This window comes from Magallana gigas, chromosome 10 (genome assembly GCF_963853765.1).
Source record: "Magallana gigas chromosome 10, xbMagGiga1.1, whole genome shotgun sequence".
Classification (NCBI taxonomy): Eukaryota; Metazoa; Mollusca; class Bivalvia; order Ostreida; family Ostreidae; genus Magallana; species Magallana gigas.
Genome location: NC_088862.1, coordinates 13,498,229 through 13,518,984, shown reverse-complemented (window position 1 = coordinate 13,518,984; position 20,756 = coordinate 13,498,229). Strand labels below are relative to the sequence as shown.

At 34.2% G+C, this 20,756-nt stretch overlaps 1 protein-coding gene across 2 annotated transcripts; it reads right to left on the bottom strand.

Annotated features, from left to right (window-relative positions):
- Window positions 1–3,416: 3,416 nt before the first annotated feature.
- LOC105346240 (uncharacterized) lies at window positions 3,417–18,461 on the bottom strand. 2 transcript variants are annotated; one of them, XM_011454744.4, is made up of 10 exons: window positions 18,212–18,461; window positions 14,962–16,023; window positions 14,715–14,793; window positions 11,512–11,763; window positions 10,917–11,177; window positions 8,309–8,692; window positions 7,734–7,868; window positions 7,409–7,465; window positions 6,776–6,851; window positions 3,417–5,212 (listed from the first exon to the last, which is right to left on the bottom strand). In XM_011454744.4, exons 3-10 carry the CDS (start codon window positions 14,767–14,769, stop codon window positions 4,447–4,449), a joined length of 1,986 nt encoding a protein of 661 aa, XP_011453046.3. In that variant the 5' UTR covers window positions 14,770–14,793; window positions 14,962–16,023; window positions 18,212–18,461; the 3' UTR covers window positions 3,417–4,446. The 2 variants fall into 2 exon arrangements, with proteins under 2 accessions (XP_011453046.3, XP_011453045.3); XM_011454743.4 differs by having other exon boundaries at window positions 10,917–11,180; window positions 18,212–18,459.
- Window positions 18,462–20,756: the final 2,295 nt, after the last annotated feature.

The window sequence follows — 20,756 nt, the reverse complement described above, 5'->3', positions numbered from 1 at the left end:
TTGATATGTATACTGCAATAAAACATTATCTTAAAACGTTATCTTAATGCATTTAATATCAGTTATTACATGTAGTTGTTTGTCAGGAAAAGCATCGGTTTCTTGCATGAACTAATATTTCCGAGCTCATTTATGAGGAATGAGGATTTAGAGGGAAGGGGTGGGTAGGGGTTATGCTACATAAGTATGTTTGGTATATTAAAATACCCAGTGCACCATTGAAGCTACAGTTCTGTAACCGTTCATGTTTATAATAGGGACTCATGAATCAGTATTTCCTTTATGCGTTGTACATGTTCTCTGGAATCAATATATTTCGTGGTGGCTCAATTTTCGTGGAAATCGTAGGCACATCTTATCCACGAATAAACATCCTTCACGAATTAATAAAAAAAAAAAATAAAGTAATTCGATGACCTTGCAACAACTGCTTTCTGTTCCTCCAACAAATATTTATTTAATATTATACTAGAATAGGGACTGCCAGAAATACATTTGGTTTTTACAGGTCTAATATCATCTTTTTTAATTAATATCATCTTTTTTAATTAATTTTATTATTCAAGTTTATCAAGATTATTAAAGAATATCAGAACCAACTAAAATAAAACCAAACTAAATTGTTCACATCCCCCCAAAATCTTTGTTTGTTTACATGTACTGTTATCATTTTGGTACTGTTGCCAATATCAAGATACAGTGTACTTTTTGTTTTGTCTGGAATTGTCTGATACTAAGAAGTATACTATCAATAAAAATATCAACTTTCATGTTCTTTAAACTAATATTTATCAAATAGTGTTTTAGGGTTCCCAATAGACTCAGAATCAGAAGACAGCGGGTAGTCTGTACCTTCGAGTATATCATTTTGTTACGTTTATCATTTTTTAGAATATTTATTGCATTGTTATTTTTTTATTGTTCGTTTTTAGGAAATTGAGAAAGCATCACACAACAACAAAAAAGTAATGGTGAAGTTTAAAAAAAAACTGGACAGGAGGACAAGACAGAGCAACATGGAAATCTCTGATGACGTCACAATTTGCAACGATGTTTACGTTTTAGAACCATTTTAGCAAGACCTTGGACTTTCAGTATGACTTACATGTACAGTGTAACTATCTAATTTTTGCGTCATCACAAGTTAAAAATGACGCTGGTTTCAAGCGAAATATGCCCCATTGTGTTGTCTTAGCTCAAAAACAAGACAAACCCTGTTGATTTCAATGTGCAATGGCTAAATGGGCCAGCGATGAAATAGACAGGCCTACGTCACATTGCTGCTTGACACAACTACCCAAAGTCTAATCTCTTGTTGAAATGATTCCAATATTCTTATTTGAGATTTCACGAATTATTTTATCTTCCCTTTAAAAGCACCATGTAGAGTAAATCTTTAAATCTCCAAAATATCACAATATAGTATAACCTAGAATAACCTTGAAGCGTATTAGATACTAAAAATCCCAACTGCACAGTTCTTTCGGTGAAATATATATAATTCTGTGAACGATTTATCGGTATATTAAGCCAAAAGAATTCTAAATTTAAAAACTTTCACGTGTCACTGATTTTCTCTGTTCTGATTTTCTTTGAGTATCGTCTTACAAAATATGAAACAGGCTTCATGAATCTAATAGCTAGGCACCTCTTGTAACAGTATACATGTATGTGATAATCATTTATCCGATGAATAATTGTAAAAGAAAAAAAGTGATTCATTACGGAAAGGACTTTTATAGATAAAGGCAGTGCCTGCTGCCCATTCCATTCATGTTTTTTTTTAAAATAAAATATTGTTTAAGGAGGCTGGGTGGTCAAGAAGTTAACCATCAGATCTACCTTAAATTTTTTGAAATAATGTCTGAAGCTTTCTTTAATTTTGTATAGAAAAATTCCAAAAATAAAAGCTTTAAAGTATGAGTATTTTCCTTTGTCAGTACATAGAGCTCTTCTTCTAAAGGAGATCAATACAGTCTAAAAATGACCACATCAATCCAGCCCTCTTAATTTAAAATACGGTGCTTTTGCCCAGTACACATGTCAAGTCCTTTTGAGAAGCCCCATTAAATTTAACATAAATTTTCTAACTGGTGACTTATATCAAACATTTATTGAATTACCTTGACTTTTATTTTTACCTGACGTGGAGCAAAGCATGCAAGTATTTAATATCTTAGTTCTATATTAGAAAGTAAGAAAAAGATATATTAGAAAGTAAGGAAACGATATTCGACAGATGATACCAGAAGGCAGACATTAAGCCATTATCTCATTAAAAGTATTGTTTTATGGGGAAACGGCGGGGGGGGGGGGGGGGGGGGGTGTTGTAAACATGGTAAAATAGATAGAGTCATTTATAAATTAAAGCAATTAAATTTTAATTTAGTAGTTGGATAAATATTATATAAAATTTCTTTCAAAAACAAGCATGACAACCACCACCCCCCCCCAAAAAAAAAACCAACAAAAAACACACGCAATAACCAAACAAAAAACAAAAAAAAACACTAAACAAAAACAACTAAAAACTATAACATTTTGGCGTTCCATGCAGAATGACATGTAAAATATTTTACTTTACTTTTAAACTATTTATAGGGCAGTGTATTGATACTCACCAGACCAAGGCATACATTTATTGACAGCTCGTTAAGTGTTGAATCATTGATATTTCTGAACAGCTGTGACGGACTGTAAACAAATAGGGAGTTCTCCTCTTTCCTCCGCACACACACAAATCTTCCTACTTGTCCCGGCTTTACAGATATGTAAATACCAATTTATCATTTAAAATTCACACAACAAATAATAGATCAATAATTTTGTTTAGGACGCGCCTCAAACATATATTTAAAAGGAATGCAAAAACCTGTACATTTTTTTTAGTTATAGTTTTATAATTTATGTAAACGATGGTTACTTCGTCTTTACCAAATTCTTGTACAAATAAGCCGTAATGTTACCATTAGGAACAGACAAACAGACAGTTTCATACGAACATGTACTTCATTCAGGACGGATCGAGGAACAAATAAAGAAATTATTTTATTTGAAATTCATTGCTTCATTTCATTTGAATTTTGGGTAGCTGCAGGTGTGAAGCGCCCGGTCTGAAAAAATTGGATGAATGACGTGGAAGTTACTGCAAGTGTTCTTTGGGTGATAAAAAGTTGCAATTTCGGCGCCAAAAAAACTTACGCTAGCTTTTGATTAATTAAACGAAATTGATCTCAATTTTTTTTCCAGACCTGGAGCTACAAACCTGCAGATAAGTTTTAGGGCAATTTGCTAGGTGATTTAACCTAGCTTCTCCAGGAAGTACTACATTCTGTGTACAACTCGCAGTTACCTTGAAACTAAAAAAAGATATGCGTTGCACTCTTCGCTTTATGATTCAACAATAAACACTGAAAACTTGGTAATGAATTTATTTGGCACTTATATTGCACTTGAGTAAGACTAAAACCGGCAAGTGGTCCCCTCTCTGTAGACAGATACGGCGGTCGGATCTTGGTTAAATCATCCCGTTCTATAGGCTTCTTTGTAAAGTTCGACCCAATAAAACTGTATTAGGCATGAGATTTATATACTTGATTATATAAAGGTCAAGGTTGAAGTTACGGTCATGACCTTTTTTAAATAGATCATAGCTTTTCTTACCCGTGAAGAAACAAAAATCATTTAGGTCGATCGGTAGTGTACAGGAACCTTTATATTTTCCGCTAAATGATGATGATGATGAGGAGGAGGAGGATGATGAAGATGATGATGATGAAAATGAAAGAGATGATGATTATAATGATGATAATTACATGTCAGATGGTGATGATGAAAATGATGAAAGAGGACATGATCTACATGTACCTTACAATAAAATATTAATTACTGTGGAATCATTAAATTTCGTGGGGGACAATTTTCGTGGATGGCTTAAATTTTAAAATTAAATTAAATTTTAAAAGGAAATATGCCTTTATTACCCTAATTTATCAATTCGTGGAGGATGTAATTTCGGTGATGAGAGGTACCTACAAATTCCACGAAAATTGAGCCACCACAAAATCTATTGATTCCACAGTTGTCCTTAGCTAATCACTGCTTGTTTATGTAAATTGCAGCACAACTACATGTACCTTAAATTAAACTTGCAAGTTTGGTACAGTTACATGGCTTTTTGTTTAAATCCTGATTTTTTTGTATTGAGTATATTTTTCAGTTTCTGTGTCTTTTTCCAGTGGCAAAACTTGCCGAGGTAGCATAATTTATATAGTTTTTCCAAAATGGTTCTGGTACCACGCATACTTGGTTATAATCATACTAAGTATAATTGTGTATGAAGAACTATCTGATTAATTTCGTCTTTGACTAGATATGGAATCTTGTAAATATTAGTGATTGAAACTGACGAATATTGTAACTAACTCTACATGAATATATACAAATTTAGGCAGACGAAGAAGATACCGTGGTATCATTAAGATTATCATAGGTTTCAGGATTTGGAAACGGGGGAACCTTAGAGCATTGTTCGCCACTATGGAGCATACAGTCATGCTGCGGCAGAGCCCCGGATGAGGAAAAGGGACCCCCCGTGACTCCATTCGTACAATTCGTGTGCGTCACCATTTCAAAAGAGTTTTTGGTGACGGGCGAGTTTTTACCGTTCGGAAGAGTTTTGGATTTTTGAACGATTGCGTAATAGTCATTATTTATCTGAACATGCGGCACACCTCCGTCTGCATCGACAAACACCTCGTTGTCTTGGTGACCGTTCGGTAAAGTCTTCTCCAGTTCTGTTGATAAATCTGACCAGCCAGGCGGTAAAATACTGGAGACGGCAATTTCCGCCGAGCACCGTGCGCTGTATCGTTTTCCGCCGACCATATCCGCCCCAACTCCGTCGTCAAAATCCAAACTATCGTAAGAAGCGTAGGGATCTTTTTTCTTCCGCGGAACAACTTCCGTTAGCGTTGCCCCGCCTGCATTAACATCCGGTCTAATTTCATTGTATATTCCGTCATATGAACTCTTATTGTGAACTGCAGAATAATGGTTGTTAGCTTTATTTGAATGAGTATTTTCATGATTATCTCCGAGTAATATTCGAGTGTCATCGTTCACTTCTCTCTGTTTGGATGAGCCCACTTTCTCATTGTCTTTCGTTTCTTTTGAAATCTGATAAATACCCTTTCTGTCAATCTGCCGTGTTCTGTAAAAGTAAAAAAAAACCAAAATACAGATTCACATTCTCTAAGTTAAAAAAACTTTCAAGAAATAAAAAAAGGCAAAAAATTTCATCATTGTAAAAAACGAACTAGTCGGTCATTACAGAAAAAGTGATAATTAAAAGTGAATATATACCAACTTAAACACTTTCAAAAATCAATTCACTAAAAATGATTGTTCACCGTACAAGGACCTGTAATTTTGAAAGGAATTTAATCGCAGATAACCCAATATCTTTGAAATGCTATCAAATTTCCCACCTCAAGCAAAACCCCCACACCTGCATTTAACTATTCCAGTCATCAAATCTAATGACTATGTACAGCATTCCGAAATAAGCATGATTCATCAATCTTCTATTGTTGCGATAGCATTGCAAAATGTTTTCATTAAAGTCCGTTTAAAGTCTATTTAAAAATCTTATTTCAAAGGGAGATAAGTAATTTAAAGTTAGTCAGACTGATTCATAGAATATATAAAAGATAGGTTTAAGAGTTGTCCAACTTTGCCATGCTGTTTCCTAGATACATGGGAATTTCAGATTAAATAAATCATTTTGTCTTTCCCTGTGTTGGAATTTTTATTGATATTATTAGATTTTAATCGTTATCAATGTTTATTCCGTTGTATTTACTCAAAGAAACATGAGTCACCAAAGAGGAAGAATGAATTTTATTTATATTTGGAAAAACTTTGAAAAAAATAATAATCATTACAAAAATAATATAATAAAATAACAGATTATTTATTGACTTTTGCAACCAGTATATCTCAGCTTGTATCCCATTTTTTCATGGTTACGTATTTTACCTCTGAATTAAATTTTACTTAAAGTTTAAACCCTTATAATTATTTATGGTTATTTTTTTTTTTAAATGTAAGCATCTAAATTTATTCATCTGTTGAAAAGCAAATGTATAAATTGCAACACCCATTATAATTCGGATGACAACAAACATCGATCTGATTCTCTGAAGCTCTTTGAGAATGACGCCATTAGCATGCAGTGCTCTACGCCCTTGTTAGTCAAAACCAGGTTATTGAATCAGTGACTATGTAAATCATAATGTGTAAATTATATTTTTTCTCCAGCTACATCAGTAACCAACACAAAGAGAAATTATATGAAATAAAAATCAAATTTAAATAAAATCAAATTTAAAATCACAACTATCAAATAAATCTATTTGTAAAAATGTTATATCTTTTAAAAGTGCCGACTTTTTTTCCTATCTTATTAACGTTATACATTAATGCACTGTCAGTGAATAAAAATGAAATATTCATAATCAACCATGAAAAGAAATAATTGTTTTTAAATATATTATTTTTTTGGATCGTTAAAATGGGTATCATAATGGCACCGATTGGGAAGAGAACAAATTTTGTTTGTAAAATTTACATATTAATCAATAAGTGATACCATAAAATCGATATGATTATAACTACCAGGGCTTTTGGGGCCCTAAAGTCAAAGCCCCGTCTAAATATTTCACTAAAAATTATAAGAGTAATGTGTTACAATGATATATGAATTTAGACTTACTTGTAACACACGAGGCAGATGGATATCACCAGAATAAAGGCAAGGACAAACAGAAGGAAATTGATCATGACGATTTCTGTAAAAAAAAAAAAAGACATACCCTCACTTGATACATGTACTTTTATTTAAAATTTTTAAAAGAATCTAAAACATACAATTGGGGTTTAAGCAGCACGCCTATTCTCCAACCCTTCCAGCATACATACATGTGTATTATAGTTAAAGACATTACCGGTTAAACATTGCTGCGGAGACTTTCATGTATGTTAGTGCCAAGTTAGTCTGATCAAATTCAGATCCTCGATCCGCCCCTTCTTTCTCTATTGCCCCGTGGTGACAATAGAAAAACAACGAGAGGATCATGGATCTGATTTTAATCAGATTGCAATGGGCCAAGTTAGCATTTTTGCACCCGTCTAAGATGCAGATCCCAAATTAAAACCTTTGCACTTAGAAATACGTCTAATAATTATCCGACACAGTTTTAGAAGCTGAATTGCAGAAACTAACTAAGTTTATTTTTTATTTTTTTAAAAGTGTATTGACTAAATTGCATATACATGTAGCGTGTGTTAGTTAAAACACAAAAAAATGTTTTTCACTTCTGTTGTCTTTCATTCAACTGATACTCACTTAGAATAAATGAAAATTTCCTGGGATTAAGGGGGTATTCCATAACGGTTCCATTACCTGTAAATACGAATATTTATTGATTAATTAAACAATATAGATTACTTTAACATAGAGTTATGACGAATTCGTATTTCTATATAATATTTTTTTTAGAACCAAACTAATTCAAAAGAACATTCTAAGATATTAATCCATTAACAGATTAAGTAAAGATGGTTCATTCAATTATTATGATCTGTATAAAGAAAATATCCACACACAAAATTGTCAAAAGAAGACAAAAATTAATTAACTATAAAACTTCAGCTAAAAAAATTAGACGTACCCGATTTCCCATCATCTGACGTCAAATAGCCGCCATCTTTGATTTCTTTTGAAGACGCAATAAGGCCACTTCCGGTGGACCCACAAGGAAGGATGTACGGAGCAAAGGACGGTCCTTTCACGTCATACCCAATAACTACAGTCAGAGAAAGAAGTAGAAAAAATAAAATATATTCTTTGAATTTAAAAATCATACGCTTTTTCAAATTTTAAATTAAGTTGAGTTGTGAGTTGAAGAGCTTGCCATTACATGTATTCATATTCAAGATAAAAAACAAAATTTCTGAATCAAATAAACGATCTATTGTTATGTATCCACAAATTAAAAAAGCAGCTAAATATTAAAAGTTATGATTGCGCGAATTTTGGATGCCAATGTAATTCCGCTGCTAGTCAAAGCATTGCAAAAGTATTAACAATTCTAAGACTTACAACATTATGGAGTATGGACATGTTATTTTATTCTATGGTGTTTTTGAAAGCTATGCCATGTTGTAAATTTTGAATTTACCGGACGGCAGTAAATACAAAATTTTACAACATCACTCATGACAGCTTTACTGATTGGTTGATTACCTTCATATGACACAAGGAATCGGTTGCCCCTATCCTCGCCCTTATAGTAGGAATAACTCTGAACTCTGACGTCACCACACGACTGGCGGGCAATATTGACATTGTGAGTTTGACAAAAGTACTCAGCCACGTCGGTCATGGTTCGGCAGTCTTTATAATGCACGTGTAGAAATTTGGCAGAGCAGTCGTTCCCATCCGTTTCCTCGCGAGAGTAGGACATGTGAACCGTGACGTCAATTCTCTTTCCGAGACCAAGAGCTATGGTCCATACGCATCCATCGGGATTTCCATCCGGGTTCTGAGGGAATCCGGGACTCTTTATGACTCCGAATCTGGCTGGGAGTTTTTGTGTTATCCCCGTGCATGTTCCGTGTACCTCAGAATCTATTAAAAATAGGGGAAAGCTATTCAGTGTATGGGATTACGAACCAAGGGTTTGCTACATACGCAAACTTAATTTTTCCGAGCAATCAATAAAGTGTCTTCCTTGTAATCAGATTCCTTGCCTACATTTTGTCAGCTTCCATATTCATGACAAGTAAAAAGGTACACAAGTTTTCGTTGGGCTGATACTGTGTTTCAACATCTTCATTTAATTAATTTTCTTTTAATTTTTATTTTGAATTTAAAATCTAATGATGACAAAAAGACATTCATACTGGCAAGGCGAGTAAAAATCGATCGAACTTTTTTCCCCAATATCTGTGTAATTGTTATAAAAGCCATTTTGAATAAACGATGTTAAAGAATCGATGCAATCAATACTAATTGAGCAAATGGTTCGTGCATTCATCAACACATGTTGTTCGGTGAATATGGAATAAGTTGACACTTATCAATATGCCACACATCTGATACAGTTTCCCAGTCAATGAAATATGTATATGATGGTGGTAGATGACTGTTGTAATGCCAATAGGAATATGAAATGCTAAATTGCATTTTGGAAAGAATGCACTGTATATTAAAGTACTCGTATAGAACATAAGAATAAAGCAGTCTGTCTTGTTTTGAAAACTCGCATATCACCATTAGTACTTAATAAGATACTGAAATTTGAATTGGTTTGCATCGTTGTTTTTTAAATTCATTGTAAATCAACAGCCATAAAGGTGACCTCTACCAAACATCAACTGGAATGTCGATGTCTTTCAATGTCAAACGAAACCCAAGATCTCAAGGACAAACAAAATTCCAACCCAGCGCCCCAAATTTTGCAGCGATATGTACATGTACATTGTACACGTGCAGTTTAACAATCGTCAACTTAATTATTGGTTTTCACGAGACACAGTATATGATAATAAGTCTTCTCCAGAAATCGCGGAAGGCAGAATCATAAAAGGGTCTGCTATGGCTACTTTCTATAGAGACAGGCAATTATCTACAGATTATGGAAATGACCAGTGCCATCATGCAATTCTTAATAGGGCCTTCTGGGTAATGCGATTTTCTTCAAAATGGTTGGTTTTTAAGGTCCTTTTTTGCATTTACTGTTCATGTTAACGCAATCAATCGACTTTTTTTCCTTTTATTAGCACTATTTCCACTGTTCGTTATTGTAGCCAATCTTCATTTCATTATCATCTATATATGAATTATCGTATTCTATATGGTTTCTCAATGTAGATAAACGTAATTATATCTTTTTGCTTGTGTACTCCATCAGCATAAGTCTTTGCTGAAACTACTGAGGCAGAATATTTCTTTTTAGCTAATGCTGTCTTTAATATTATAAAGGGAGTTTGAACGTTTTTTCGTTGCTTCAAATTACAGTGTATTTGGCAAATTTAATTATAATTGCAGCTTTTACGAAATTGTTAAGCTTCAATCAAATTAATCACATCTGAATAAATCTAATTTTCTCTCAGCAAAAAATGAACCCAGTTTTAAAAAATCATATGCAACTGGTAAATGTATGGATTTAAAAAATACTATGCTTTGCTGAAATTTTTATTCAAAATTAATTACTTTAAAAATTAAATCACTTATATTCCAAACTGCACATTATGGTTACATATAAATATATTTATAAATGATAAGGGAAATATTTTTTATCAAAGTTATTTATAGTATAACGATTTCGATTGGTTTATAGATGAGTATACGAGATTAAGTGTACTTGTACGGAACAGGTAGTTTACCTGTGTCCAGGTATTAGGGAATTAAAGTCATTCGAGGTTTCGCTGCTTTACATGCAACAGCCCCACCCCTCCCCTCCCTTTACATTTACTTTATACATATATCTAATGTTTTATTTTTTTTTATATTGTAGAATGTTGATTATGAAACCAAAAGATAATGAATGTACTTGTTGATGTAAAAATTTTAACTAAAAATGAAGTCTGTTGGCACAGACGCAGGCGACCAGTTCCTACATATGTGTTTGAGTTTTTAATTTATAAATGATTTATATTCACTTGAACTGGTGAAAAAGAGCATAAATGAGAGATAGTCAAGGTCCTTTCAAATTAAGCGCGCGTAGCAATTTTAGATTTCATGACGTAGGACTCTTCATATTTGGGGAAAGTTTCAGAATCTGATTACACTATTATACTTAATTCTTTGGAATTCTCATTATAAACTAGATCATCTGAATCAAACTTACTTTGAACACATATATAATCAACAAGGACGAACGACCGGTTACGACACACATTGTCCAATCCCAGAATCCTCAAACCGGAAGCTCCGCATTGCTGTTTCCCTTCACAGGTAGGGTAAATAATATAGTTTAGGTTCCAGGGACAGCGTTGGTCATCATCTGGCCCACATTTCATTCTGGTCACGTGAATCGTGGACCCCAGGGGACATAGTAAATCTCTGGCCTCCTCAATGCAGAGGTTTGTTCTACACTGAGGCGTATTTTCTACTGTAAAGAACCAAACTTTCATATCAAAATTGACACACTTTTTGTTTGCTTGTAGATCGTGTTCTGTATTGGTTATCTCTTAATGATTGATTGATTGATTGATTGATAATTTTCTCTGGATGATATTAATAAGTGATCTTTCGGTAATAGTGGTTTACAAAATTGTTGACGTTTTAAACAGAGTATATAAAGATAATTGGAATTTCTTCCTTAAGAAATAAGCTTCACTTGGACCAAAGCCAACATTGACATATTTATATATTTTTCAAGATATAAGATTATATGTTGAAAGATTGTTTATAAACAAACTCAGTCAAACGAATAAATATACCAGATTCGCAAGAGAAATCAACCACAACCGTTCTGCGAGGCTGGTCCTGACAGTAGGTCCATAGCTGCTGCCGGAGTCCGAAACTTTCGCATGAACTTTGACCTTCGCAGATCGAGACAATTCGGTCTTTCTCGGGACAGGTGTAGTTGTTTGGCATGCAGACGACATCCTTAATTTTTAGCACCGACTTGGAATCACATTTCAAAAACTTTCCGCTGTTTTCGCAGACGTCCGTTCTTTTGACTTGATCACCTATGACAGAGAAAGAATTGGAATATGCAAATGAAGGCAGCTGACAGGGGTCTGTTATATTTCTGAACATGAAGCGTTTTACAGAACAAAGTACTTGGTTCTCCTTCTTCTTCTTGTGTTTCTAACATTTCGCAAAACAGGGTGGGTCTTCCAAGTTAATAATTAAGCGACGCAATTTGCGAAGTAAAAAATATCAATGGCAGTTGATATAAGATATCACCATTTGTTATGTTGATTTTTGTTTTAGCTGCTAAATCTGACAAGATGGGAAAATAAAGAAAGAAAAAAAAGAGAAACTTTCACTACGTATGTGTTTTAAGCAATTGAAAACAAAGGGCATTTAAAAAGCTAAAGATTGATTTACATGTAGATGTAGGTACCGATAAATGTATTCAAAATTGAACTGAAACCTACTTACATAACCTAACATATCAGTTAAATTGTCACACATCTTTAACTATTTTTACAGAATCTGTGTACATGTACCAAAAATATTTTTTTCTGCGTAAATTCATCCAGCAAGACTCTAAAATGATCTTTTTTACCATAAAGGATTTATGATTAAATCTATTCACAGGAGGTCTAGAGGAGACATAACAAATTATAACAGGGCACCACGAAACCTCTCAGCTTTATTTAGTCTGGACGCCCAGTCATGTCCTAACTTAAGTCGTCAGTTTCACGAAAAACTGTGAAAAAGGGAGGAGAAAAAAAGAACTTAAAAAACACATCGTCCAATGTGTGGCAATAATAACAACTTAGCACCCGGTCCCTAGCCCCTGGGAATCAAAATGTCATTTTTATAAAACTTGCTTACTGTAACTGGTTATCCTTTTATGGATTTGCATCGATTGGACAACCCAGGGGATTACCCAGAATTCCTCACAACTTCCCTTTTTATTGCGTTTGGTTCGAGTTATTTTTAAGCCTTCAGGGAGGAGAACGTCGTTCATACAGACTTGTTTTAGTGAGCCGGGGTTTCTCCACTGTCAATTAATTACAGTATGTACTAACAAACACTGCAATTGTGTTAGTTCTCTTGTTTATGGGGGGTAACGTTGTTTGTTCGGTCTCTGGTGTATTGGAGTCTACATCAGACAATATATGTACTTGCACTAAGAGATTGGCTTTTCTCCCCTCTTTCCACAAACTCATGAATAAAAGTAGTCTAATATCATATTACGATACATAATGTAAATTATTTAATCAATTAATAATTCATTTATCGCCTGAAAACAAAAATCCATAACAATTTGATATTTTCCCCATCCTCTTCTCACATTCAAGAAAACATTGGTCATAATTTTTACAGATCATTAATTAATAATAACATTTGTGTCTAGTATAAACATGCAATGAAGTGCAATATAATTTGATTTATCAAATTGAACCAGATCCAAAACTTATTCAACCTATGCCCGTTCTTTGCACTGTTACTTAATGGACTCTTTGGGGGTAGTTTTCGGTGTTTTCTTTACTCTTAATCTGAAAAGGGGAAAGGCCGGGGGTCCACCATTGGCGAGTTAATTCATTATCGGTTAGATTTCCCATGAATATAATGTTAATCTAACACAAATATGGGTAATTACGAGGTATGGGGTCTCCTTTGTGGTTCATTCCAGGTTATTGACCATATAATGATGTTATATAACATAACTTCGACCATTAAGAGGGCTGGATGGTAACGGTCATTTTTTTTTATAGACTATATGGTTCCCCTTTAGAAGAAGAGTTGTTTTTAAACAGTGAAATATTCAATATTCAAAGTTTAAATATATAACATTTTTTTCCACTAAATAATTACAGCCTGGATATATCTTATAATACATATAATTTTAAAAATTTAAACTAAATGATGGCTAATTTGTTGACTATCCAGCCTCCTTAAAGGACACCATATCCCTACGCTCAATCACACAAAACACAGTTACCTGAAAATTTGTTGGACTACTATTATATATACGTTAATATATATATTATGTCAACTCCAACAGCTAGAGGTAGTTAATCTGACCTATAAACAGTTATAATTAAACACCTGTTAGGGATTTTTATCAATGGGCCAACCGATCCACCCACATCTACTATTAACAAAAATTCTTCTATTAAACCACAATTTATGGAGCGTGGAAGTGTCCTTCCACTGGCGACTTCCTATTGTCAGTTTAACCTTCACAGAAGCATGCCTATACCCTTCGTTTCAATGGAAGACACCGTAGGATGTTATGGGTATTTTAAATTCTACGTATTGAAATAAAAGAGCAAGAGGTGAGGAGGTCAACATTCAACGCATTTATGAAATTTTATAATCCGGAGTTTTTTAAACTTTAATATAATCCAGGCATGTCCAAAGTTAAAAAGGACCGTCATTTGTATACGTATATGTAGGTAATATAATAAGGCATGTACAATTCTTCAACAAAATTCACACAACTGAGGCTATACACCCCCTCCCCCCTAATCTCGCCCCAGCCCCAACGCCATCTCGTGAATCAATAAAAGAGTACAAATGTCCTTAAAAAGAAGGATATCAATGATATACGTATTATTTATTCCCATGTAGACATTGGAAGACGTGAATAATCCTCCCATCGTGTAGATACATGCGATCATGCTTAATTAAATACCACGGGCTTTTCAAAAGTGAGGCATTTTAAATATGCAGCGGCAGCTCGCTTTGTTGACATTATCCCTGTTTATCTCCTGTTGAATTGGTCCCACCTCTTATCAGGTATAAGTGCTCCGGAAAAAGAATTTAACTGTGTAATAATTCACCTGTAGCGAACAGTCTCTTTGACTTCTAATTGCCCTTACTGTAATCAAATCTACGCGAGGCAATGACGTTGAAAATCTCTCTCTAACGATACAACACTATATACTTCTTATATACTACTGAAATATACATAGGGAGGTCAATGAAACTGAAGGGAAAAATAAATAAAAATGTTTACCTTTTATCAAGAGTGGCAATGTCAACAAAAGAGTCCATAGCACACACGAATACATATCCTCCGCGTTTTGTGATCAAGTCTAGAGAGGAATAAAAAAAAAAAGGCAAATGCAGGTGAGAATTCACTCAAGCGAGAAAAAAGAAATTTAATATATTCATCCCGTTTCATAGTGTCAGTTTCATGGTGTCAATTTCGTCTTGAAATTTTTCCTCTTAAAAGCTACCAGAAAAATATTGTAACAAAATACCTGCTTGTTGATATTAACTCTATCCAAGTAATTAACTTCGGCCTTAGGTATGAAATGGTTAGCATTTCTTCTGTAATATAAGTAAAATCGCCCGTTCCAAGTATATTTCCGACGGCTGTGCAACATCAAACCTATAAGGGCGGGCGTTATATAGTAAACAAGACACTGCTTTGATAAGTTTATGTATACTTTAAACTTCCCAATACATTATCCCCGCTGTAATTCTCAAGGCCTTGGCTCCGAATTAAAAACACAGTGAGAGAGAAAAGAAAAAGGGGACTCCATTTAACGTGTCACCGGTGTAAACAAATGGCCAGCTGCCCTAGATATATTATCATTATACGTCACAGGCACACTCAAACACACGGACACTCTGTAACAAATTTCTCTAGAGGAAAAGATATCTCTCTCTCTCTCTCTCGAATAGCAGTGAGGCACTTTAGATTCTAATTGTGGATCCAGAAATGAACATTACGATTCCGGTACAATATCCGAGGGTACATCTTCTCATACTGGGAATCGGACTCCGTGGAAATTCAATATATTCCCCCCTTCATAAATCACCAAGTAGTTTAAGCCGTATGTTTGCATAGGCCGCTGTGTCCAAGAATCTTCGCTTATTAGGTCTGAAGACCAGCTATGCAAACATTTGCGCGATTTTATAATTCTTATGTCGATATTAAAGCCCCCTTCACATTTTCAGGACTAATGCCAACATAAATTTCCAATTTTGTCCGAGATCAATTATTCATTCTTCAGGTTCCGGATCGTCAAGAAAAATAATGTTGAGCGCAACAAATAGATTATTTTATGGTGAAATCCGATTTGCTCATTTTCTCCTCACTGGGAAGATTGAACAATGCGGCTGTAAATTCTCCCGTTTGAAATAGGGAAATTTGATGAATTTTATGACAACAGGCTGAGATTCTACGCAAGAAGTCGCCTAGAGGCGAAGAACCTATTCATACTCCATCAAACTGCTTTCCGGTTTTGATTTTTGAGTGTCTATGGCAATTCATTAGTTTGATCGTTGATGCAGCAATGGCGGCAACTTGGATACTACTACAATAAACAAAAGAAAAAAATCATAAACTATCAAAGTTATTAGTCACTATCGGCCAGTGATTTAATTATTGTTTGTAATACGATGCTCACACTTTCAGTAACAAAGATGAAGTCCAGCCGCTTCATACACGAATGAAAATAGTGAAGAAAAAATTGAATTTGCGATTTATCGTTCGAGAAAAATATAAGAAAAGTCCTTTGATTATGCAATGTACTTTTATCATTGCAACATTATATTCTTATTGATAAAGTCTTTTATACTATAGAAGTGTTTTTTTAGATATTCGATTTTGTACATGTGTGACAAAGTAATATTTTTCTTGTTTAAATAAAAGGAATTTATAGATAACATGGAAATTAGAAAGAAATAATCACAACAGTATTTCATTTTTATTTCAAAGGAAATTATTTTAACCCTGAAATCAAGGAAATTATTCGCGATCGAGGGGCAAATGCTCGCGAATCACCGTTCAGACGGTTTACTTTAATTATAATATCTATAGTTTGCAAGTGCAAATTTTTGAATTTGCATAGTCTCGAGGACTGAGAAACTATTATTTCGCTTCAAAAGTTATTTACAGTGTATCCACATCAAAACCGTAAACGCAAGAACTACATGTATTATAGAGCTTCTATTTTTATTTACAAATTCAGAGCTTTATCGAACTGTGGGAAGATAACGCCTCTCAAACGATCCCGTTACATATCCCAATGGACGCGAAGACACTAATGTCTGGAACACCTAGAGCGTAAAAACTCATTTGCCGATTCATTACCTTTCCCTTTTGCAAGCTCAAGTACATCGATTCCCGGAACCGCGTCATATTTCGTATAAAAATGGCCATCTGCGCACACCGGAAACGATCGACTGGTGAGGAAGACATTGCAGGGTATTGTAATTACTCGAATTGGTGTCAATTATCGTTTATTAATTACACTTTCGTGACAAAAATAGAGAATATGCAATGAAAATGAAATATTTATGGTAGGCTTACCAAGAAAAGATATTTTGCTGTCAATTTTAGACGCAGACTATGACTGTATGAGGCTTTGACGTGGTGAAGGCATATGGACTTTCGAAAATATATTTGCAGACGACAGAAATAACATTGGTTCGTTATTAAAAATAAGTACATACTGATAAAATAATATTTTCATTGGAGCATTAAAGAGTAATAAAGGTTGATCTATTATAAAAAGGGCTGTGAAAACATAATTACATAGAATGCCAAAAAGTCCTGTTGTTTTGAACATACAATATTGGATTTACGTATTGACAAATTATGAAGAAAGATCTAAATAGAGAATCAAATAAAATATGGCTTGGGGAAACAGTGTGTTTAATCAAAATCCAGCCTATAGTTTGTACTACATGCATGCCAAACAAGACATAGTTACACAGGGGTTTAGAAAGGGAAGAAAAAGAAAACGTCGATGAGGAAATATTTGTACAAAGCATTTGATTGCAAAAACGCGGCCTGAACATACTTGCTGTTGCTTTAATAATTAAAACAATAATTGAATCTGACTCGTTGAAGAATTAGACAGATGAGACCGACCAGTCATGGTCTAAAAATAGCACGGCTTGTCTCATGATCAGTCGTCTTACGCAATAAAGGTTCAGAAATCAACGTTTGACAATGTCGGCAACATTTACATGACATGCAAAAAATGAAATTTAGCCTTTGACATGTGTCTGGTATGGTCCTTTTAATAAAAAGAGAGAGAGAGAGAGAGAGAGAGAGAGAGAGAGAGAGAGAGAGAGAGAGAGAGAGAGAGAGAGAGAGAGAGAGAGAGAGAGAGAGAGAGAGAGGGGCAGACAGACAGATATGTTTCATTCGACGAACACTGACCTTCGAAAATGTTGTTGATAATTCGATCTTAAAATTCAAATTGTTCAAAGAAGCATTTAAATGAAAAACGATTTTGGTACATGTAATAATATAGTTGTCCAGGAATTTAACAAATCCACGGAAAAAAGATGCCCACGAATATTAATGGAACATGGATCCACAGTCTGCAACATATCAGACAGTGTTGGTATGAAAAAATGGACTTGATATAGAGATTTAAAGATTTCATGCATTTGCAATAACGAGAGAGAGAGAGAGAGAGAGAGAGAGAGAGAGAGAGAGAGAGAGAGAGAGAGAGAGAGAGAGAGAGAGAAGAGAAATAATGAACTCACCAACATCATAGTAAACGATTTTCTTCACTCTACTCGCCAATACATGCATGTAATCCGTGATGAAATAAACAATAACTGACGAGGAGACAGGGGGAGAAAATTAGGCCCAAAAGTGATCAAGTAATTGTTCGACAAGATGGTGATTAAATGAACGTAATCAAATCCAATAAAGACTTTTAAACGTCCCTTGATAGACAGCAAGGCTCGCGTCGGGGTTGGAACGTCCGGCAAGGTTATTAGACGATCGAAAATTCCTCTTGTAAAGGTCCTATTATATGACGGCGCTTTGTGAGGGGAATTATTAGATAATTAATAATAAAGCTCCAATTTCTAAAGTTCAGGGCTATGACGGTTATTAAGAGCCGTGGTAAGCTTTGCTATAGTTCTATCGTATTTGGCGCTTGTTATGCAACGCATAATGTCACAAATATGGTTGAGATAAAATGGAGCATGTTTTGGGGAGGGGGGTCTTAAGTGTTCTTTTATTTTAATTATGCTGGTTATATATTGTTGAAAAACTACATTTGACCATACAGTTCATATTTTGGTGGGGTTTTTTTCAATTCAAATCAATTTATTTTCACCCAAACCGTCAACGTGACGGTACCTGAGGTACATGCTTGTATATAAAATTAATATTTACAAAATTAATGTAGACATAGATACAGAGGTACATGTACAGTACATTTTAGAGGGGGAAAAATATAGCCGAAACCGGGATTCTTATAGTGGAAAGAAAATTGTATTTTGCTCGATTGTGTTCGATGAGTATGACTGTAGCTGTGACTAGACGCCCCCCCCCCCTCCCAGCGCAGTGTAGGAAACCAATAAACATTGAAACAGGAAGAAAAGGTTGACAGCAGAAATATTTTTCCCGGAAAAAAATCTTGGTTTTGATGTCCGTAAACATTTTTTAATTTGAAACTAGGAAACATTAATACGGATAGTTTGATGGTTGAAAACAGCTTTTTATTAATATTTTGTACTTTTGTACTGTGAATATCACAAAACCTTTATGAAGTTCTCTGCATCGTTCATAAAACCGAGTGATGACGTCATTCAGTATCCGGGATTTTTTCCCACGTTTTCATTTCATGGTTCCTCCAATAAACTACAATAAACAGGTAATCCATTTATCAGGAAGTAGTGTTTGCATTGGATTCTGGACAAATATTGCTAACTGACATTTCCAATTCTCATAACTTGCCTCACAATATAGAAGAACAACCATACAGCCTTCGTGAGTGGCATTCATAACTTGAAAGAATATCCAATAAAAAATATCTGATATTCTAATATTGCGTATGCCCGAAGTCTTGCATCTTTCAAAATACCAATTAATTAATGGAGAGCGGATACTGGCGGGGATTTTGGAAGTGTTTTTTTTTTTCACGGATCATAATTACTGTTTCTGATTTATTACAGTTATAAGAAATAATGGTACCAAAGGACAAAAAAATCAATACAAACCTCTTATATACACGATTGTGGTGTTGCTTAATATACATATATTACATACAAATATATATACTTATTTGATAAACGGCATAAAACACAGGTTTTTACAAATAAGATTTAAGGTGGCTGGATGCTCGAAAAAATACCCATCAGATGACATACTTAATATACAGAGCTTAAGTGAGGTTTTTGGCCATTAACTATTTTATTAAGTCATGAAAAAATCTAAAAATTTAAAGTTTAAAAGTTTGAAATTTTCATACATCTTTATACGTAGCTCTTCATTTTAAGGAGATAAATATGGTCTAAAAATTGACACAGCCACCCAGCCCTCTTAAATTCATGGTACATGTAGATGCTAGCACGATAGGAATGGACCACGCTCACTGGCTTTATACATTTACATGTAGGTCCTGTCTCGACCCGAGATCATTAATCTTTTGATTTCAGACTCACGGGCCTGTTTTAGATTTCTTTGATGAAGGTGGGGTTAATTTAATGGTTCCTGGTTCTGAAATTTTAAAGATGTAACAAAATTAAAGAAATAGTCTGCATAAGACGTCAAACAATCGGCACTCATTTGCGTGTCAAACTGTAAGATAACATTTTTTTCTTCAATTTTTTGTCAGATATGAATGATTGCAAGAGAATATTGGCTTTTTTGTTGTTGCCTGATTATACATCCGAAACTACGACTTTCAAGAAAAATGATTGATTAAAAATATGTCGCCAATTATTGCATCATGTTACACTACAATCGAAAGGCGTGTACAAATAAAGAAGCTGCTGTAATTGAAATGAGATTATTTTGCTTTTTAAAGGGTCTTACAATGTAATTGTAAAAAAAAGTTGATTCTACAGTAGCTGTGTATGATGTTTACTCATGTTTTCCCAAATGGATTGAGAATGAGTAATAATTTGGTTTGACTCATCTAATCTATATCGACCAGAAAACAAGGGAGTCAACGAGACTGAGGATTAATCCATTTTTCAAGGAACACGAGCCACAACATCGGAAATATTACCATTAATCATGATGTATTGTCCTTATAACGAGGCTTTAAATGGCGGTCATAATGGTTTACAC

Bases quoted from the DNA above. Each gene is read 5' to 3' on its own strand.
- LOC105346240 (XM_011454743.4), bottom strand. From the start codon at position 14,769: ATGTATTCGTGTGTGCTATGGACTCTTTTGTTGACATTGCCACTCTTG. The intron at 11,764-14,714 runs GTAAACATTTTT...TCTCTGTCATAG, and splicing joins ATTGCCACTCTTGATAAAAG to GTGATCAAGTCAAAAGAACG. The intron at 11,181-11,511 runs GTATATTTATTC...GGTTCTTTACAG, and splicing joins TGATTTCTCTTGCGAATCTG to TAGAAAATACGCCTCAGTGT.